Genomic DNA, 23,630 nt, shown 5'->3' with positions numbered 1-23,630 from the left:
AATGTCTGTTGATGAAAAAGATTTTCCGTGCATTGCTAATATACTAGAAATTGTAGGATAACACTTGTGTTGTTTCATGATTGTGGTGCTTGAGATGGTGGTACAGTTGGTGATGATGGTGAAAGTGCCATATAATTTAATCAATAGTCATCAAATAAATCTGTGAAAGGTAAATGCATGTTGAGCCGGATTACAGCCACAGACATTTCAAGTACTTGGCCATTGTAATACATTCTCCTGCACCAAATATTTGCATTGTTATAGTAACAAGGCTATGCTACTCTTTTTCAACTAGAAGGTATTACAGATATTGATTAGGGGATATTTGACTGTTTGCTTTTTGAAAACTGAACAGTCTTGTCTATTGATAGCAACTTAGATTTCAAGTGTTACAGAATTACTTTAGTGGTCTTGTTTCCTAAATTTTACTTTGTATGAAAAGGAAAATGTTGACATACCAGTTCTGAATTTACTACCAATTCTCTGTTGAATATTGATTAAAATTGTTTCCCTTGTAATATTTCAGCCAAACTGTTTCCCTGCCTACACCTCATTTCAAAGTCCTTGTGATGATAAAGGGGGCAGTTATGACACAGTCCATCACAGGTGAGACAATTTTCCTGAATATATTTAGAAAAAGAGAACGGTTCAGTTTTGTCCTTTGTTGAATTTTGAGATGTCCGAAAATAAGTACAATTTTTTTTTTTCGAAATAAAATTGTCACATGTATTTTGTAACATCTGAAGATTTTGTAAGGGCAGCATTTATGGACATAAGAGTTACATACACCATGTGGAATGCAGTAGAATGTTGGAAGTGTAAGTCCAAAATTGGTGAATTAAAGCTAATTACTGAGACTTTGAGTTGCATCTCTAGAGTAGTATTTTTTTTTAAATACTTTCTTACATAAGAAAAAAAAGAGAAAATTTTGCCATAGATGTTGGGTAGTGTATTTCTCTTAAAATTAGCAACTTTTATTTCCATGCTTCCAATATAGTTAGTTAAACTTATGCTAACGCCAACCTAACATTTCATGTTTGCATAATTTTACTACAGATGTGTATGTCTAACTCCTGTTACATAATTTTATAATACCTTAATACTTGGCCATTAATAGTCTTGTGTTTGCATGGCCTACTCTGGGGGCCTAGAGATTAAACCAGCATGTACACCATACCCAATAGCACACTACCCGATTATACCTCTATTCTTGATCCCCTTACTAAAGTGTAGGACACCCGCTTTATTGCTTTATAGGCTGTTTAAGGCAGTATTAGTAGTCTCTCTCTCTCTCTCTGTTTTGTGTGTGATACCTTGAATAGAAGGGGTTAAATGACTTTATGTGAACTTGAAGATGAGATGAAGTAGGGATTTAAAACACGTGGTCGTGATGGTTTTCTTTGGTGAAAACTTTGATTTTTTGGTGTTAACCTTGAATTTTTGTGACATTTTGGACCTTTTGTATGTTATTATTGATGAGATTTGTTGGTTTAGTTATGGATTATTTTTGTGAAGTCATATTGAAGGTAAGTTGTGTGGTTCAGTATTTGAACTCTCTTGTTGTTAGGATGATATGTTCATTCATTATAGCATTTATTAATGGTAGATGCTATAAGAATATCAGAGACTTCAATGTTATTGTGTATGTTTATTAAACAGCTCCTGAAGTTTTTGCTAGAAGGAATTACTTACAAAATGCGATAAATTTAATTAAAAATGAACTACTGACAAACTGTCAAAATGGTATATCAGCATATTGTCAAATAAGTTTGTAAAATAATGTAGGATCTTGTCGACATAAGGTTACAAAGAATATCAGATATATACATAAAGTAATTGAATGTGATATATGCTAAATGTTGTCTATTTAATGTTATTCATGCATGCCAAACTGCATACTTCAGTTATTACTAAGTATTTGGTAATATTTCATTTCTACTATGAATGACAACACAACAGGTATAGAGCTTTAAAGTAAGATTGAATTTATGATGATTTGTGAATGAAATCTCTTCCCTTTGTGTATCATGTGTGCCCCTGTGCTATTTAGTTTCACTGGCTTGATGATATTCATTCATAGATGTTTAGATGGGCTGTTAAATTATCATGTATGCAAACAAGTTTTCAGTAAGGTCAGTCACTCATAGAAATGAGGCCTGAATTCTTGCGGTAACTATTTTCCTTAAAAAATTGTAAGAATTTTTTAGCCCTGCTGTATGAAATTAAGAAAATGAACCAGCCCTGTTAACATTTTACCAGTGCAGGGCTTGTGCTTATTTTAACCCCTGAAAGGTATTTCAGAAATTATTATCAAGTTCAGTTAATGATATAATTATAAGGTTTTATATATTTTGCTTTTAAAAAGAACTGGTACATGTTCAGCTTTTAAGTTGTTACTCTTAAAGGGAACATGTAAGGCTTTCAGAATGGTATTAATAACGCCTGCAATAGTCTGTGTGATTGACCATTAGTATAAGAGATATGTCTTTATTATATATCTTGCTCTGGCAGGATTTAATTACAATGCAAAACCCAACTTGAATTAACAAGCTATACAGTTTGAAGATCAAGTATGAAAAGGTGTTTGTAAAACAAGACACCCGTATCAGTTTGTCACTGTAATTTGACCCCATTCCGATTGTTCGCAAAAATTGTCTTTAACGGAAATTTAGCGTTTAACGGACAGGATTTATTTGAAAATATTTGAAATTGGGGTAAAGAGTATTGCTTGTTTAAGTAATAGTCTAGTGCGGTCTTTTGCAAACAACTGTGATTGAAGTGTTGATATTGTTTGTGTTGTGGATAATGTTTGGTGTCTGTGGTGGATTGGAGTTGCGAATAGAAACGTTAGAGGGGTTGAGACATTACCTGTGTAATCTTACTTGGTAAACTTTCATTATATTGTTATCCTGTGGGACTTATAGACTGCTTACAAGACCATGGTAAACTTTCATTATATTGTTATCCTGTGGGACTTATAGACTGCTTACAAGACCATGGTAAACTTTCATTATATTGTTATCCTGTGGGACTTATAGACTGCTTACAAAACTATGGTAAACTTTCATTATATTGTTATCCTGTGGGACTTATAGACTGCTTACAAGACCATGGTAAACTTTCATTATATTGTTATCCTGTGGGACTTATAGACTGCTTACAAGACCATGGTAAACTTTCATTATATTGTTATCCTGTGGGACTTATAGACTGCTTACAAAACTATGGTAAACTTTCATTATATTGTTATCCTGTGGGACTTATAGACTGCTTACAAAACTATGGTAAACTTTCATTATATTGTTATCCTGTGGGACTTATAGACTGCTTACAAAACTATGGTAAACTTTCATTATATTGTTATCCTGTGGGACTTATAGACTGCTTACAAGACCATGGTTAACTTCCATCATGTTGTTATCCTGTGGGACTTATAGACTGCTTACAAGACCATGGTAAACTTTCATTATATTGTTATCCTGTGGGACTTATAGACTGCTTACAAGACCATGGTTAACTTCCATCATGTTGTTACTTGTGGGATTTATAGACTGCTTACAAAACTATGGTTAACTTCCATCATGTTGTTACTTGTGGGATTTATAGACTGCTTACAAAACTATGGTTAACTTCCATCATGTTGTTATCCTGTGGGACTTATAGACTGCTTACAAAACTATGGTTAACTTCCATCATGTTGTTATCCTGTGGGACTTATAGACTGCTTACAAAACTATGGTAAACTTTCATTATATTGTTATCCTGTGGGACTTATAGACTGCGTACAAAACTATGGTTAACTTCCATCATGTTGTTATCCTGTGGGACTTATAGACTGCTTACAAAACTATGGTTAACTTCCATCATGTTGTTATCCTGTGGGACTTATAGACTGCTTACAAGACTATGGTTAACTTCCATCATGTTGTTATCCTGTGGGACTTATAGACTGCTTACAAAACTATGGTTAACTTCCATCATGTTGTTACCTGTAGGACTTATAGACTGCTTACAAGACCATGGTTAACTTTCATCATACTGTAATCCTGTGGGATTTATGGACTTTTTGCAAAAACAAGGTAAACCTTCAAAAATTTTATTGCAAGATGGCCAAAATTTACCGAGACAGATTTGAAAACAAAATAGGAACCTTCAGACTTGGTACATCACAATATATTCCTGTTTTTTCCTCAACATTTTGTGAATGCCGATAAACTAACATACCTGTATCAGCTTTTTGCAAATGTCCCCTGTTCTTTCAGATAAACACAGGACTGTGGAGATATGCACCATTCTTCTGAAGATGTTGCCAGTCATCTTGGCTTGAAGGACCAAATCACCCTTGAAGTAAGAAAGTTTTATCATTAGTTGATTCTGAAGATTTTTTGGTAATAAAAAATATCATGAAATATGACCTAAAGATTTTAACTGACATAAAATAAAGAGGCAGATAATTTCAACCTACAAGAAGTTTAGGATTGTACACAAAATTTTAAGTACACATGCATGTTGAAATGCGATTTGGTCTATTGAGATCAGAATGCATGCAATAAAACATGTTGAGTCATATCATATACATATTTTAATCTTGATTCGCTATTGCAAGTTGCATCCCAGAAATTCAACCCATTGGTATTCACATCCAGAGAAATAAATTCATTCCAAGTTAGATGATAAAATCATCCTATTATTGGTAATTAGTCAGGTGTAACCGGTTATCAAAAATCGGTGAGGTGTAACCTTCGTCACTGATTCTTTTGTTAGTGTCAAAATGTCTTAATCTAAGCATGTAAAGAATCAATACTACTTAAGTTTGTAAGCTTGGGTGTAATAATACTTGAACAAGCATTGGATTGACAAATTGTACTTAATACTGTTTTTCCCAAATTATATTTTTTTTATTAAAGGGGCTGTACTCTGTATGATGAAATAGCGGAAAAAAGAAAGAAAATTTGTCGAAAACTGACATTAACTTGGTATCGATGTGTACAATGCATTGAAACTGTACCACATGGTTAACAATTAATTTATTTTTCGCTGTTTTTTCATATTTTTCCATTAAAAAAGATTACTAGGTATGCAGGGTTGTCAATAAGATTTTGTTGTAGCGACTGAAACAGAAAAGTAATCAGCCAGCTACGGGGATCCATGGGCACCCCCTGTCCCCCCCCCCCCCCCCCCCCCCCTCCCTAAATTCAGCGCTTCATTTCCTGCAATCTGGGGCATTTAGGGAGTATTTAATTAATTAATTTAACCCTTTACTTCATAGATACGCAATTTTACTTATCTATCCATAGCTTCATACATACCGAGATCCAAGATTTATCGATAGCTTCATAGATATGTTATTTTAAGTACTTGTAATGTAGGGTCATTTATTTTCATATCTGTTGCTTGTTTATTTGCTATAAATTTATTTCCATGAAGTATTAACTTCGATAAATACAATGCACTTAAAAACAACACTATGTTACTATTTTAAGAATTTTGGAAAATCGCGAAATAAGGTCATTGGTATCAAAGATGTGTAAAACGTTGACTGCCACGGTTTTTGGGCATTCCTGCCTTGTTTTTCTCGTGGAAACAATGCTGCAAGTTATAATTAACTACCAATAATACAACTATATTTAAATGATCACGAGCCTGACGTCACAGGTCATTGTTCAAAATCGTGTCAAAATGCTGGCAATGTTGAATAAACAAATACGCTGAATTGTAAGATAATGATTCCGATTATCGGAAAATTTAAAACCAGTCAAGGCAATGCTCTAAATTTCGAAAAGAGATGTTATAGGCGAAAAGGGCCGTTTTTAGCGGTGAGGAACATTTATTACCAAAGAAACTCGCCAGCATTTTTTTTCTTCCGAATTTGAACCGACCCAAACTCCATTTGAACTGTCCATTTCAGCGGCGGCCGGTTCTTTTTTACAACCCTGGCTATGTCTACCTAGTAGAATTTATTCCTTATGTGTGATTGGCTAGTCGATGTTATCACGTGATATTACCAAGTTAGGTATATAGCTTAAATATTCCAACCATTTAGGGTAAGCCTTCGTAGCACAGTGGATATGACACTGGACTGCAATTTTGGCGACACCGGTTCGAACCCGGTCTCTGACTCGAATTTTTTCTTATAATTATGGTATCAAAGAGTATTACATTTTAGTAAATAATTGTCCTGAGATTCTTTACAGAAAATGTGGTGTACAGTCCCTTTAAAAACATGGCCAGAGTGTTATGGTCAGCATAAATGATTCTTAAAGGCGTCCTATGTTGTATTTTATGTGAGAATGACCGTCCAATGAAATTAAATTCAGTTTGTTCAATTCCAGAGCGGCTTCCTCATTATTGTGATTATGTTCAATGAATTATGCATACATGTATTTATGATTAACGAGACGACTTGTTGGTCTTGGCCCTGTCTTTGTATTATGTCCTTAAATAAATATTATCTCTAACTCGAAACTTATACAAACATTTTGCCTTTTGCTAACATAAACAGTTTACATAATTTATTGTAAAAAATCATTTTCCATATTTCAAATTCACTGAGTTATGCAGAGCTTGAAGTGTGATAATAATTTAATCAATATTTATGAATGGTTTTCTTGTCGTTTGAATGGATAACCAGCTATTAAGCATTTTGTGTACCCCTTATACATTGAAGCCTTTCTCCGTGGTCAATAATAGCAAAAGCCTGCACACCTTGCACTGATAAAATGTTCAACAAGTGGCTATCTTACTCAAGTGCTTGGTATAAAAGAAATTAGCATACCTTGCATTATAAATCCAGAATTTGAGCAAGCCCCAAAAGCGTTTTACTTATGCTGGCTTACGCTATTTTCGACCACTTTGTCTTTGTTTAAAATAATTTTATATAGCAAGGCCTGTTACAATTTTTCAAGTTAAGAACTCATTTTTAGAGTTCAAGCCTAGAGGTAAGTTTGTGTTAATGAATAAAAACATCTTAGCTGTAAGTTATTGTACTGTGGCAAAATAAATTCAGTTTAAAAAGTTCCTTGCCAATATATTTTGAATGAAAATATTGAAGGTGGGAAGCTATTAGAGGGCTGGAACTTTTTATGAGGCTTGAAATGATGTCTAACACTAGTTTGAAGGCAGTTTTCTCACCAAGAAGAGGTTGCAGGCCGGCTTAAATGGACAGGTCAAATGGCAAGAGAACTGGTTTGAATTAGGAAAAAAGATTATTAAATTGGAATAAATAGTAGCTAGCTACCTGGCTACTTTACTATTTCAGATGGATCAACCAAAACTTAATGAGAACCCTGTGAAAAAAATCAAATTGTTAAAATAGAGTTTAAAATGACTTTTTGAGGTTTGGAGACTATTAAAAATTGAAATGGAATTATTTAAAACTCGGAGCAAAAATTTCACAGACAGGGTTTAATTCATGTGAAGTTTTTGTGAGACCCATCATCACAACCTTGTATTGGGGAATGTTCGTATAGGGCAATGTTCGTGTTAAAATTGATCTAAAAATTGATTTGTCTATTGATATCTGATTTATCAAACTTACAAATAAATAAATAAAGCTCGTCTTTTCAATGTTCTTTATGTGAACATTCTTATTCATCAACACGGTATGATCAGATAAATTAGATTGAATATAACAGTGTCAAAATCATTGTATACTTACCAATATGAAATATAATACCTTGTGCAATATTCAAACAAAAATCAGAATTTTTACAATCAGTTTAATCGGTCGATCTGCATGTGTTTTCAACACAATGGCTAGATTCATAGGGCCGTTCTAATATTTTCATAGTTATTTGATCCGATCTTGGGTCATACTATCAAATTTCATTTGTCTTTTAGAAAGATAATGCTTCTTCAGTTGAACTATTGTTTTAATATAGACTGTTAGAATTAATCTTGATTATATTGTCGCCCTATTGCTAGAACTGAATAAGTGCATACAAAAATGCAATCAGTTAGTGAGTTCTTGTATTAGGTGAAGATAGAAACATGTAAAAAAAATAATAAATCTTTATCCTACTTTTGCACACAGTTTAAATGGGAACGAGAGCGTCCCAAAATAACCTGAAAATCAGTTTGAAAGAAAATTTATAAAACCAATGAATTTTGAAGAATTGAATTTTTAGCTCTTGTGAACTGTTAATACAAATCAACCATTATTTTAATTGATATATAACTGCTTAGCTGATACATTATGGGCAAAAGAATAACCTGGTTTATGGGCAAAATAATTAGAACCCAATTTACAAGCAAAATAGCTAGAACCAGGTTTACAGGCAAAAAATCAGAACCCAGTTATCCGGTGAAAGAATCAGAACCCAGTTAACAGGCAAAATGATATCAAATAAGGACCCATATAATCAGGCCAAAAAAGTAGATCAGACCCCAGTTTACAGGCAAAAGAAAACTTGTTGTACAAATGATCAATCCCATTGTGGCCCTTGCTTTTGACTTGTTAGCATATTGAATAAGTGAAAAACTTGTTCATGCTTTAAAATGGTTAAGGTTTATCAAGGTTAGTGATTTATCTGTTAGTAAATGGATCATCTGAAATAGGGATTAAACATTAGCTTTATTTTTATAATCTGCATGTCTGATCCCCTCTCTCTGTTAATCCTGCTTATAACAGTAATCTTTAAACTGGTTTTAGAAAATGTTTAACAGCTTTCGGTCCAATTCAGATTTGAAATATTGCTATTCAAATGAGATGTATGGACATTTGTTTAATTTTTTTTACCCTTTTGTGAATGCTGCTTGGGCCATTAAAATTGTGAAAATAGTGACACAATGCCTTAATTCCTGAATAATCCATTTTATGCTGAAACAAAGCCAAATTTCTTACAAGGCTACCAGCCTGAACGTTGACACTATTACTGGCCAAAACTGTTACATTAAACTGGCCAGAACTGTTACATTTAAACTCACTTAAACTGGCCTGAAGTTTTAATCTACAGCTTCCCCGAACTCTTACACGACTACTGGGCAAAACTCTTACATGACTACTGGGCAAAACTCTTACATGACTACTGGCTGGAACTCTTACACTACTTCTGGCCCAAACTCTTACACTACTTCTGGCCCAAACTCTTACACTACTTCTGCCCGGAACTCTTACACTACTTCTGGCCCAAACTCTTACACTACTTCTGCCCGGAACTCTTACACTACTTCTGGCCCAAACTCTTACACTACTTCTGGCCCAAACTCTTACACTACTTCTGGACCAAACTCAAAAGTAAGACATATTTTGATGAAGTGAAATTGTATGTTGGAACTTTTAATTTCCTGTTCTAAAACAGCAGAGTTCTAAATATTCCCAATCAATGTAGATTTTTGAATGAAAGTTATCTGTTCAGGAAAAAAAAATGCTGCAGAATGTTTTTCAGTTCAAAATTCCCTTATTTGATAGTGATTGAATCAAGATCGAGACGAATCTCTTCAAAGGGCTTTATATGGGGATCATATGCCCAAATCTAGGTCGCATTGAAGCATCAAACTTGATAAGACTATAATAATAGACTTGTGACCAGTTTTGTAATTAGCTCGAGCCAAACATCATATAAACAATAGTTTGGGATTGATTGGCTACAGTTCTGCCTAGTAAATTTTTGGCCAATGCCTTACAGGTTGAACAATTGCTTATACTTTTTAACTTTTCATTTATTCTTGCAGGTTCAGTTTTATAATGTCACTTCTCCATCTGATCTGAATGTCATAGTGCAGTAACAGGAGCTCATTTCGTTCACAATTAAGCCAATAATTTTATTCCTTCATTGGCTGTGTCTAGTGTTATTGAACTGGAGTGTTTCTTTAAAATATATTTTCATCTTTTGGATAAGCAAGCTCAAGATTTTGTTTGAACCTGACCAGTCTATACTGAGCTAAACTTTTTATCTGCGACAATAGCATAGAAGAATTGTAGTTGAAGTTTGTTAAAAGTTATTTAGCATAACTGATCATTAAATTTTATTGCATCCCAGAAATTAATGATAGTGTCGCCGCTCTTGTGCCGGTGTCCAGTCTATTTCAACGATGAGCTTTTATGATGGTCATATTTTATAGAAACAAAAGAATTTTGAGATTTACAATACGGTCTTCTACGCTGGGTATATGTCTTTACGATAGTGAATGTCATCAGTGTGTAATTCTGGCTTACCCAAATGTGGTTTAATTCTTGGGATAGTGTTGTATGTTCGAAGTTTATAAAGACACATTGAGACGGTATTTGAGTGAATGTCAGAGTGTAATATAATTGTGGCTTTCCAAACTGCGTATGTGGATATTCTGGGATGTTCAAAGGTTGTTTTGCCTGTTCAGATGCTTCAATATTTGATTTTGGAATTTTTGATGGTCAGCACTGTCGTTGAAAGCAAAATAAAAACGCAAGAAGTAAAATAAAAGCAACACAATGGCCAACTTTCGGCCAAGTTGGACACTGACAGTGTTGCACTTATTTTACTGTCTATGGACAGTTTCTGTGGATGTATTTTGAACTACTGAAAGGATAAGAGTGTTTCAGACTGTATTCAAAATAATTGTTTGTTATAGGAAAACCACCCTGACCTAGATCAATGGCAAATGATTGAACTTGTGATTGTTTGAAGAGTTGAATACTACAAACTTGCAGGAAACACAGCCTATATAAACTAATATTGTAGTATTAATAACGCAATGAAATCTACGGGGACAAGCCCAGTATTATAAAGTGACGTATTTTTCTTGTGTTTAAATATGAGCTATACCACTACAGTAATCGTTTATTTTCAGATTTAACATGGTGACTGGCGGACAGTGGAAGAAAGTTGTTAGCGAGTCCTAAAGTTACCATTCTTATTTTTGGTTTGTTTTGACAAAGCAACACGGTGAGAAGTTATTTTGTCAAATTTTCACTTATTTAGGCATGAAAAGTGTTTCCCTTCTCAAAAAATATATGCTTTTTACTAAAATGCACTTAAAATGGAGAAAAAATGGGCTTCAGTACGTTAAGGCATTTTCATTCTGAAATAAATGTGCATTTAGTGCAGAATAATTACGTGCTTCAGTCACAAAAAGTGCACTTTTTTTTTTCAAGTATTTAATTAACTCTGTAAGAAAAATATGCTTAAATACGGTTCCAATACTTCTGCATTTAATGCAGATTAAATGCACATTTAACACACTTTTTTGAGAAGGGTTGTTTTTCTCAAGTTTTGATAAGAAATATTAGTATATTTTTCCTGCATGGACAAACTTTGAAGAGTTGTCTGTGGTAAAAAGAAGTATTTCATTGAATTTCATTTTATTGGTCAACTTGAAACATTTTAAATTGACAATAAAGAAATCTATATTAACATGAGGAAATAATAGGTATGAATATATTCATGAGTTTGTAAATATTGAGTAAATATTGATCCCCATAAATATTATTTTGGTTGGCATGTAATCATGAAGTAAGTTGGTAAAAACGTTGCATGGAAGTAACATGAAACCAACATTGCAATCTTCATGACTAAATATTTTACGTCACCAATAATTCGCGAACTCTTGTCAGTTTTTCTAATTTTCTGATAATTGTTCATCCAAAATATTGTTAATCAGAAGTTTTTATCTAGGCCCTGACAACTTTTTAAATGTATATGGCAATTTGAATCCTGAACAAGCTATGGTAGGGAAATATACGTTATTTGAATATTAGTCATCAAAGTTAGATTTAATGAAAAGCAAATTCCTCCCACTAGTCCTTAGCATAAAATAAAATAAAAAGCCCTGCTGTAGAAGATCCAGACTTTGAGCCAGCCCATTGCACAAGTGCAGCCCTAGAAGGCTTAATTGGGCTAATTTCTATAACTGCATGTAAATGAAAAGGATTTCATTTTTCAAGCCTTTCACCTTTCTGACATAGTCAGCCAAAAATTCCTTCCTGATAGAAGAAGTGCAAACCTGAGCATGGGTGGCAGTTATCAGTCCTATCTCAAGTCTTAGATAAAGCAGATAATTAAAATTAAAGTGATAAAACAAGTGGGTTTTGTTTGAGTGCTCTTCACTGGTTGACAAATGAAGGTAGAAGTAGTTGGTTGTTGCTTGGCAACGTTAATATTTATTGTTAATTTTGAAAATTGGATCATTGATAGATTTGAACATTTAGCTAAGGAATGGCTTTGAAATTGCCATTTAGTCTGCAAGTTTATAATAAATACCTATGGTTTCCTTAAATGAAAGTCAGAAAGAAATTAAAGACTTGATTTAAAGTTTTCTTAAAGCTATTTCAACTTTTTCATGTAAGAACATTAGAAAAGAATGACTACTTTTATGTAAAGTTTAACACCTTTTCAACTATAGAAACTTTTTGTAATCAGAATTTCAGTTTTATTAAATTTGAATTTCTTATGCATGGTAATGTCTGTGATTTTAAATTACAGTTGAATGTAACCTCCTCATATTGGTGGGTCGTGACCTTTGCAAATTGTTCTAAACCAATCAAATTGCACTTGTCCCGGCCTGCTGATGGTGGAGCTATCAACATGGGATTGTTTCAGACGTTGTGAATGGATGGATAAAAAATGTAAGTTTAACTTGATTGCCCAAATGTACATAATCAGTATATGTTAACTCGTATTGCATAGTGAATGCCATCAAGATACAGTTGTGGAATAGCAAGAAAAGTTAATGAAAGGCAAATGCGAAATGGGAAACTCCTCAATCAACAGCATAGTTGGAAACATCATTTGGAAGAAATGTAAAGACAAAAGTTAGCTAAAGGCCTGTATATGGAGGATTTAATTAGAAGCCATTTAATTTTGATGGACTTCAATTGGTATATTAACACGGTGAGGGTGAAGAGTAAAACAATCTACTTCCAGCCTACGATGAGGTCTGGATTTGTGCTCTCTGGTTGAAACTGTCTCCAATTGCACTTGTCCCGGCCTTATTGATGGCTGGACTACATCTAGACTTCACATTGGAAACGGAATGGCATTTGGGGGCATCGCATTGCTGTGTTGTATGAAGATGAAACAGTGAGGGATAGGATGCTTTATATCCCATGTGAAACCTAGGATGCTTTATATCCCATGTGGAACCTGCACTGCATCAAGATGTGAAGTTAAAATGGCAGGACTGGTTTTAGTCATCTACACCTTGTCAATATCATCTACACATATCATCGGGATCTTGGAAGAACAACTAATTATTTTAGACATTGTATTGGTATCAATGACTGAAGCTAAATATAATGGATTTCCTACATCTCATGCACCTTTAACACTGGATATAGAAGAGTATTCTGTGCTATGTGCAAAACAGGATAACATGTTTACAAACACCTTTGCTAATGATTAGAATACTGAATGTGTCTAAACAAAATGGAATGAAAGGTGGATCAGAATTAAAACCCCACTTAGCACATAGGTTCTTCATGTAAAAAAAGTATCCTGCATCATCATACATGTCTTAACAGGACTGGGCGGGCAGGACGGGTGCAATCTGCTGTCAGCCAATCAAATTGCACTTGTCCCGGCCTGCCTGGCACTGTTGCTTAGCAACAAAATTGTCCAATGAGAAGGGCCATTGCTAAAACTAGCAGCCAATGGATTAAAAGGAGATCATGATAGTATTATTTTATTTGGAGTAACAGAGAATGAAAACCATCACAGAATGCTGAAGAGTGTGGAAGTTCCATACAAGGAAGGTTGGAAAATCTGCCCAACGGTTGAGACATTAAAATCAAGAACAGTTATATGGTCCAAGGAACTTTTTGTCCGTAAAGTTTTAAGTTCCGAAAATTAAGTGGATGTTTAGGTCGTGCCTATTGCAATGCTTGGTGATATTTCTCAAATTGCACTGGTCCCGGCCTGCATTAACACTGTATTCAACGAAAACAATGGAGACTATACTTTAATTTGGAGCAAAAGATGGATGGAATTGTCTTTCAGTTGTTGGAAATTATCCTGAAAATTGAAGGTTAATCATGAACCATGGTGAACATTGGAAAAACAACAATGATAGACTTGACAGAAAATTGGAGAATATTGATGAACTTGACGTGAAATTTGGGAATATTGATGAACTTGACTGGAAATTGTAGAGAAATAAAAGGACTCAACTGAAAGATGTAGGAAAGCAAAGGATGCTATTGGAAAATGTAGGAAAACAGTGGACACTTCTGGAAAGTGTAAGAAACAGTGGACACTTCTGGAATATGTCGGAAACGGTGGACACTTCTGGAAAATGTAGGAAAGCACTGGACACTTCTGGAATATGTAGGAAAGTAGTGGACACTACTGGAAAATGTATGAAAGCAGTGGACACTACTGGAAAATGTAGGAAAGCAGTGGACACTTCTGGAAAATGTAGGAAAGCAGTGAACACTACTGGAAAATGTATGAAAGCAGTGGACACTACTGGCAAATGTAGGAAAGCAGTGGACACTAATGGAAAATGTAGGAAAGCAGTGAACACTACTGGAAAATGAAGGAAAGCAGTGGACACTTCTGGAAAATGAAGGAAAGCAGTGGACACTACTGGAAAATGTAGGAAAGCAATGGACACTACTGGAAAATGTAGGAAAGCAGTGGACACTACTGGAAAATGTAGGAAAGCAGTGGACACTACTGGAAAATGTAGGAAAGCAGTGGACACTACTGGAAAATGTAGGAAAGCAGTGGACACTTCTGGAAAATGTAGGAAAGCAGTGAACACTATTGGAAAATGAAGGAAAGCAGTGGACACTTCTGGAAAATGAAGGAAAGCAGTGGACACTACTGGAAAATGTAGGAAAGCAGTGGACACTTCTGGAAAATGTAGGAAAGCAGTGGACACTTCTGGAAAATGTAGGAAAACAGTGGACACTACTGGAAAAATGTAGGAAAGCAGTGGACACTTCTGGAAAATGTAGGGAAGCAGTGGACACTGCTGGAAAATTTAGTAAAGCAGTGGACACCACTGAAAAATTTAGGAATGCAGTGGACACCACTGAAAAATATAGGAAAGCAGTGGACACTATTGGAAAATGTAGGAAAGCAATGGGTACTATTGGAAAATGTAGGAAAGCAGTTGACACTATTGGAAAAAGTAGGAACACATTTCATTAAAATGGAAAATGTAGGAAAGCAGTGGGCACTATTGAAAAATGTAGGAAAGCAGTGGACACTATTGGAAAATGTAGGAAAGCAGTGGACACTATTGGAAAAAGTAGGAAAGCAGTGGACACTACTGGAAAATGTAGGAAAGCAGTGGACACGATTGGAAAATGTAGGAACACAGTTGACACTTGAGGAAAATGTAGGAGAGAACTAATGGACTCTACTGGAAATTGTAGAGATATAATTGGCAATAATGGAAATTGGAGAAATGAGACGAGACTGGAAATGGGAGAAATACAATTGACACAACCTAAAATTTGGAGAAAAAGAACAGTATTGGAAATCAGCAAAAAACAGTCACTACTGGAAATAGGAAAAAAGCAACTGACACTACTGAAAATTAGAGAAAAGCAATGCAATGGTCAAGGTTTTGCATGTTATCTAATTTTACAGTGATGCATGCATGTTTCACCAAAACTTTGCAGTCCTTAAACTTAAAGGTATCATGGTTGTTGAGCAGCCTGTCTGTGACAGCTCTTAAAGCAATATCATAGGATCTTGGTAGGGATTGGTTAGATTGAGATCAAACTTGGTCAGAGTGTTCACCTTGATCAAGTCTAAACCCCTTGTATATAAAAGGCATAATATTTTGTCCAATATTCATTAAACTTAATCATAATGTATCACCTTGATGAACTTTAGGTCAAATTTAACAGGGTCACATGTGGTCAAAAAATAGGTAATCTAGGTCAGATCTTATTTTTTTCGTCTGGAACCAAATTATGGTAATTATTTGTCAGATTATTTTTAAACATAAAAAATGGAACACTCAATGAAATCGCACCGATTTTTAAAATTGGTTACATGGTGTCAAACACTAAGTAAAATGGTCCAAATCATTGACTTGTTTGAAATAATGTCATATGAGGTCAGAAAGTATGTCTATAGGCCAATTTTTGAAAAATCATCTCTGGAACCAAATATTGGTATTGATTGGTAAGACTTAAACTGTGGTCAGAATGTTCCACTTGGTAGTCTTTACAAGTGGGTCATATGGGCTAAGTCATTCGGTCAAATCTTCGTAACAAACAGAGGCACTATATCTGTTCCAATCTTCATGAAACTCAATCAGAATATTTGCCTTGATGAACTCTTGAATTAGTTTCAAATAAGGTCACATGGGGTCCAAAACTAGGTCACACGGTCAAATTTCAGAAAAATTTGAACACTCCAGTCTATATTTTTACAATATTTCTGGTCAAATCTGACATATTCAGAATCAGTATGTTTTCCATGTTTGTTAGTTTGAAACTTGGTTATGTTACTAGATCCAATCTAAAAGCTAAACTATATACAAAATTATTTTTTATTTCAAATATTTTCAACCAAAATCATACCTCATATCCAACATTCATAAGAGTTCATCACCCTGTAGCCATATTGCAGGTTTTGGTCGGAATATTACACCAGCACTTAATTTCCATACCATCTACTTTGCCATATTCAGGCGGGGGGATATCAATTCAACGGATTTTCTTGTTTGGATTAAAAAAGCTTTTAAAAATGACCATCCATACAAACTTGAAGCACAATTCCTAATATTTTCTGTGAAATTCATAATATTAAATTTGTTCACGGTCCGACACAATGTGCCCTTAATATTCTCCCGTTTCTGCAGCACCAGTGACCATGCCCTTTCTAATACCTATCCGTATTAAGACGTTACCATTCTGAAACCAGAAGCAAACACTCCAACATGGTAACATCTACAAACAACAAGTCTGTTATAAACAAGAGATTTTATTGCATAAGCATCTTGTTAAAGAGTGGAGTTTATAACATTTGTCAAGTTGATATGTACCTGGAAATAATTCATATAAAATAACAAGAAAGATAACTCTGTAATATTATTTTCTTAAAAACTAATTCAATGGAAATATTGAATGAAAAATAACAACATCAAATGTATAATAAAAGTAGATTAAATCATCAAAAGCTTGGTAAATATTCATTGATATAAGTAACCTGTATCAGTAACATTCTGGTTATAACATTTTTCTGTAAAATCTTTTGCCTCAAAGAATTTTTCAGTATAAGCATGCTATACATTTGATAATGTTGGTATTGTTAAATACATTTATAATTGACCAGTCAATTATTTTCCATCAAACAATTGTGAGACAATAACAGGATAACATTTTGTAAATAAATAATAGCACATATATTTTGCATTATCCAATAGATAAACTGAAAAATATCACCAAATCATATTGACAAGTTGATTTGGCGACAAGTCAAAAATCTAACGATTGAAAAATGTTACAGAAATTGTTCGATGTGAATCTTGAATGTCTATATCTGTTTATATAATAATTTATTATTGAGTTACTTGCCATTGAGTTAAATATACATTAGAGGGTTTTTTCCCATCAAGTCATAAACTCATTGAATTGACATTGCAGGGTTATTTCCCCTCAATTGAATCAACATTGCAGTGTTATTAACTTTCAAGAAAAATAATCATGGCAATGTAATTTCCCCTCAAATAGAATTAAGAGTGCTGAGTTATTAAGTCAAGTTATTAATCCTTTGTTGGAATTTACATTGCAGAGTTATTTCCCCTCAAACAAAAACGAGAGAGTTGAGTTATTTCCCATAGTTATTTCCACTCAGGTGGTATTTACATTGCATTTATTTCCTCTCAAGTATACTCATTGTAGAGCCACTCCCCTTTCAGTTAATCACAGCATCTCCCTTACAAAAAATATTGCAGAATTAATTTCCTTAAAGTTTAACAATCATCACAATTGGCCAGCAACTGTTAGATCAATGTAAATATATCACCAAAAAAAAGATATTTATCAACATCAAAAGTAAATTAATTTCTTAAAGAATGTACTTGACTAAGTCATTAGTGTGCATTGAATACAATAATATATAAAGCAAGAAACATAACAAAATTGAAAAACAAACAACATCGATATAATCTCTGAATACATAGATAAGGGACAAATAAGTTATATTGTTGTCTTAAATGTTAGTATTTCTTTTTAGCAGCATCATATATACATAGTTGAAGACAATCTCATCAAACATGAAAAACAGAAAAAACAACTACCATTTTCAGGTCAAAATTCGGACCAATTTCCAATGCCGAAACTTTGTCATTTTTCTGAAATATAGAAAGAAAAATTCCCAACTTAACTAGTAAAGAATAAATCAATTGAAACAAAAATTAAGCAAAAATAGAAGAATTGCCAAACAATGTGTTTTGTGTGGAGAAATCGAATCAGATATTTTTCGTAAGGAACAAAACTTCATCACTGTCTTTTAACTTTCTGTCCGCATCTTTTTGTTAATTTCATGAATAAATGGATATTCCCATAGTTACTCTTATCTACACATTTTTTTCTCAAGCGCAGAGTACCTGACCCCCTCTTTCCAAAGTCGTAAGAAAAATATTTTTCTTTTAAACAATATATAAGTGTATTTGTCAAGGACCTTCAAGGTATTGGAATATGTATGAATACCAATTATTGATTTAAAGATAAGATACTGCCTAATTAATTTTATTAACAATACCCTTGTAAAATATTAATTAAAATTTGTTTGAAACTTTGAAAAAATTCTCTGTTTCAAATAATCCTGGTGGGGGTAGTTGTTATTCTTGTGATATAGTTTGAATTGCAATTAACTGGACACTGTCTCATATATAAAGACAAACAAAATAATAATGATTAACTGGACACTGTCTTATATTATGAAGACAAACATAATAATAACAATTTTAAAGGGACACATTACACAACTTTTGGCCCAAAGTTGATATCATTGGCAAAATTAAGTTATTGATATTTCATTGCATTTCAATTAACTCTGAGTGCATATATAAAACGTTTTTTTATAAAACTTTGCGCTTCAGACTATGGACCAAAAATTCAGTATTGCTACAGCCATTCTATAAGCAGATTCTGAATATAATAACAGTGAAATGTACAAAGTGATATGTTTCTCGGTAAAAATGTCTTAAACCTTGTAATGGAATATATACAACATAATAAAATGAAAGCCCATCATTAGAAAAACTACAACATAATAATGCTAACACAATGAATTTCCTAAATAGTCGTTTATTGAACAATGAAATTATATCTTATGCTTGAGACAAAGTCATTCATATAGATTTCATAGAGGTATACAATGCATATGTCAGCAAATAGTGGAATTATAATACCTCTATTTGAAATCTGTATTAGTAAGTGTATTATGGAAAGGTCACACTTACTAGCTAATTCTTGTATAATAGTGCTTAAAATCCCAAATGAACATGAATATCAGAACGATCAAATAACAATCAATAATAATAGTAACCTTACAGTAATCTCAACATAAAATTATGGTTGAAATAAACACATTTTGCCTGCTGGCCCTTCACCGGCACACTGCTGGCCCTTCACCGGCACACTGCTGGCCCTGCACCGGCACACTGCTGGCCCTGCACCGGCACACTGCTGGCCCTGCACCGGCACACTGCTGGCCCTGCACCGGCACACTGCTGGCCCTGCACCGGCACACTGCTGGCCCTGCACCGGCACACTGCTGGCCCTGCACCGGCACACTGCTGGCCAACAGTGTAATGGCAGGGTTAATGAAAATGTGTTTAGCCAAGTAGTACAATATGTGTAAATAAATGTGAGGCGTGAGAGTGGTCTTGGGGTACAGGTGTCCACCTCCCACCTCTGTGGCTGTTGGTCCCCCCCCCCCCCCCATTCTCATGGCCTCTCAAATCGGACACAAGTTCAAGTTTCTACCGAGCATGATTTTCAGAAGATGAAAGCTTTTATCACAATAATTTAGCTAAAAGATGTTAACTAAAATCCATGTTCGAATTTGGGCATTTTGATCTAGAAGTCTAATGTTGATACATTCAGTATGAAGCACTTACAATATATACAATACGTACCGGTAAACACAAACTCATCACAGACAGAAAACATAGCTCACAAAATAATACAGTTCTCCATAATAACTGAAATGCCAAGACAGCATAATTAAAAAAGTGATAAATACAAATAAGTTCGAAAAATATTTTTGCACAATGATTCAAAATTACTTCAAATGTGATATGAATATAAGATATGTATACTTTCAACATTGAGTGTAAAAACTTTTCCTAATTCCACTCAAATTTGTACAGCTCATTGTTTCACATATAAACTTTACAACTATTTAATACAAAAACATACAACAAACATGAATTACCTTTTTTTACACTTATTTTAGAGCTTCCAAAAGATTCTTCAAATATTGTTTGCCAAAGTTCGTAGACTCAAAAAATGGTGAGAACTTGAATTACAGGTCAATGTCTTTGAAATTAAGCATTTGAATCGAACAGCGAATTTGGTTCCGAAATAAGCTGTCTCTGGTCATTGTTGGAAATTACTGAAGATTCTAAATCATCCCCAGCTACCTCAATTTCTATCTCATGTAAGGGTGTAATGTAGCCTATTCCATTAGATGAGTGGGACACAGGATTTTCAACAGTTTGGTCAGATATTGGTGTTATGTAACCACCGGCATTAAAAGTAGTTGTTTTGTTTTCATCTGTTGTACAGTTTGGAATGTCATAAGGATTTTCAGATCTTGTTACTTCTTCATTTTCTGATGTTAAATTTGTTCTTGAAATGAAAGATTTTGATTGGTTTGTTTCTGGGTCCCTGGTCTGTGTTCCAGGAAGGCTTGCAGTGTTCAATCCATCTGAGTCATGAGAAGCTTGTTGTGAGTTTCCAGTGTTACTATTTATAGTAATAAAGTCAATATCATACAGAGGCTGGGAAATTCCTTTCGTAGACTTGTTATTATGCTGCTTTGTAGATTCATCAGCTGAAAAATTAATTCATACACTTGTTACTATGTTAAAGCTGTTTATAACTAGTTCAAGCATGTTAAGAATCTAAAGCTAGTTTATACTATAATTAGTTTACATGTTAAAGTTAGGAAATGCTGCAAATTTCAAAGAAGATTTTAAAGGGTTTTAATTTTTGTATTCTATTTGTGTTATTTACAATAAAAGGCCTGTATTAATTTGACTATAAGGCATAATTGAACCAGTCAGTATATGTTTTGGTTTTGAATAGCATTTTAGAGTTAATATTTCAACCATCTGCATACATGTAAGTACTGTCTACACGCGCACTCGTGTTAATTTAAGCGTTAGTTTGTAGATGTTACATGTATCTGCATAAGCACTGTCTTCATGCATACTCGTGTCAATTTAAAACCATGCAAGTTTCATATGAATATGTTGAATTATGTATGAGTTATCATCGAGTATGTGCATGAAACCGATGAAAAACACGCGAAACCATGGCTTATAATGGGTAAACCAAGACCTTATGCTTTTAGAATAAAAATGTGTCCAACTAAAACATAATGTTTTACAGAGGTCTTACCAGTATTAACTTTCTATATCTGAAAACATAAGGCAGTACTCTACCATACAAATAGTTCCATTTACAAATTTCTGTTATCTGAATATCAATATTCCATTCCTCACAATGTAAGAATCTCACGCAACTGTTATTTATGCCTAGAGGCATTGGAACTGGTACTTTGCAACATGTGATTCTAGAATTGTTGGAATCTTGAATCCTTCTCTGTAATAACTGATATGCAATCCAGTACTGAGTATTTCCCATTTACTTATTTCAATTATACTACGTTATCAATTTTGACTGCAAAACGATGGTCTTATACCAATTGGCTCCTGGGCAATGCTCTTAGTGTCAGAAGGCTGCTGAACAATGCTGTTGGTGTCAATTGGCTGCTTAACAATACTCTTATACCAATTGGCTCCTGGGCATTGCTCTTAGTGTCAGAAGGCTGCTGAACAATGCTGTTGGTGTCAATTGGCTGCTTAACAATACTCTTATACCAATTGGCTCCTGGGCATTGCTCTTAGTGTCAGAAGGCTGCTGAACAATGCTGTTGGTGTCAATTGAATGCTTAATAATACTCTTATACCAATTGGTTCCTTGGTAATGGTCTTAGTGCCAGAAGGCTACTGAACTATGCTATTGGTGTCAATTGGATGCTAAATGAAACTTTTACACCAATTGGCTCCTAGGCATTGCTCTAAGTGTCAGAAGGCTGCTGAACAATGCTGTTGGTGTCAATTGGCTGCTTAACAATACTCTTATACCAATTGGCTCCTGGGCATTGCTCTTAGTGTCAGAAGGCTGCTGAACAATGCTGTTGGTGTCAATTGAATGCTTAATAATACTCTTATACCAATTGGTTCCTTGGTAATGGTCTTAGTGCCAGAAGGCTACTGAACTATGCTATTGGTGTCAATTGGATGCTAAATGAAACTTTTACACCAATTGGCTCCTAGGCATTGCTCTAAGTGTCAGAAGGCTGCTGAACAATGCTTTTGGTGTCAATTGGCTGCTTAACAATACTCTTATACCAATTGGCTCCTGGGCATTGCTCTTAGTGTCAGAAGGCTGCTGAACAATGCTGTTGGTGTCAATTGGATGCTTAATAATACTCTTATACCAATTGGTTCCTTGGTAATGGTCTTAGTGCCAGAAGGCTACTGAACTATGCTATTGGTGTCAATTGGATGCTAAATGAAACTTTTACACCAATTGGCTCCTAGGCATTGCTCTAAGTGTCAGAAGGCTGCTGAACAATGCTTTTGGTGTCAATTGGCTGCTTAACAATACTCTTATACCAATTGGCTCCTGGGCATTGCTCTTAGTGTCAGAAGGCTGCTGAACAATGCTGTTGGTGTCAATTGAATGCTTAATAATACTCTTATACCAATTGGTTCCTTGGTAATGGTCTTAGTGCCAGAAGGCTACTGAACTATGCTATTGGTGTCAATTGGATGCTAAATGAAACTTTTACACCAATTGGCTCCTAGGCATTGCTCTAAGTGTCAGAAGGCTGCTGAACAATGCTTTTGGTGTCAATTGGCTGCTTAACAATACTCTTATACCAATTGGCTCCTGGGCATTGCTCTTAGTGTCAGAAGGCTGCTGAACAATGCTGTTGGTGTCAATTGAATGCTTAATAATACTCTTATACCAATTGGTTCCTTGGTAATGGTCTTAGTGCCAGAAGGCTACTGAACTATGCTATTGGTGTCAATTGGATGCTAAATGAAACTTTTACACCAATTGGCTCCTAGGCATTGCTCTAAGTGTCAGAAGGCTGCTGAACAATGCTTTTGGTGTCAATTGGCTGCTTAACAATACTCTTATACCAATTGGCTCCTGGGCATTGCTCTTAGTGTCAGAAGGCTGCTGAACAATGCTGTTGGTGTCAATTGGATGCTTAACAATGCTCTTATACCAATTGGCTCCTGGGTAATGCTCGTAGTGTCAGAAGGCTGCTAAACAATGCTGTTGGTGTCAATTGGCTGCTTAACAATACTCTTATACCAATTGGCTCCTGGGTAATGCTCTCTGGGTAATGCTCTTAGTGTCAGAAGGCTGCTGAACAATGCTGTTGGTGTCAATTGGATGCTTAATAATACTCTTATACCAATTGGTTCCTTGGTAATGG

General features: G+C 34.5%; 1 protein-coding gene across 6 annotated transcripts in view; it reads right to left on the bottom strand.

The window, feature by feature from the left end:
- Nucleotides 1-16,847: 16,847 nt before the first annotated feature.
- The window catches only part of LOC128222007 (multiple epidermal growth factor-like domains protein 10), a 54,379-nt gene continuing 47,596 nt past the window's right edge, over nt 16,848-23,630 (bottom strand). For 3 of the 6 annotated variants that reach the window (XM_052930732.1, XM_052930730.1, XM_052930731.1), the window contains exon 25: nt 16,848-20,942. In XM_052930732.1, coding sequence (XP_052786692.1) covers nt 20,434-20,942 — 509 coding nt within the window. In that variant the 3' untranslated portion in view covers nt 16,848-20,433. Of the gene's footprint in view, nt 20,943-21,511; nt 21,531-23,630 lie in introns of those variants that run through there. The other 3 variants (XM_052930736.1, XM_052930734.1, XM_052930735.1) reach the window with 3 other exon arrangements.

The sequence above is a fragment of the Mya arenaria genome, chromosome 16, assembly GCF_026914265.1.
Source record: "Mya arenaria isolate MELC-2E11 chromosome 16, ASM2691426v1".
In the NCBI taxonomy this organism is placed as follows: domain Eukaryota; kingdom Metazoa; phylum Mollusca; class Bivalvia; order Myida; family Myidae; genus Mya; species Mya arenaria.
Note: the sequence above shows the minus strand (reverse complement) of the source record. Positions and strands in the feature narration are given on the sequence as shown.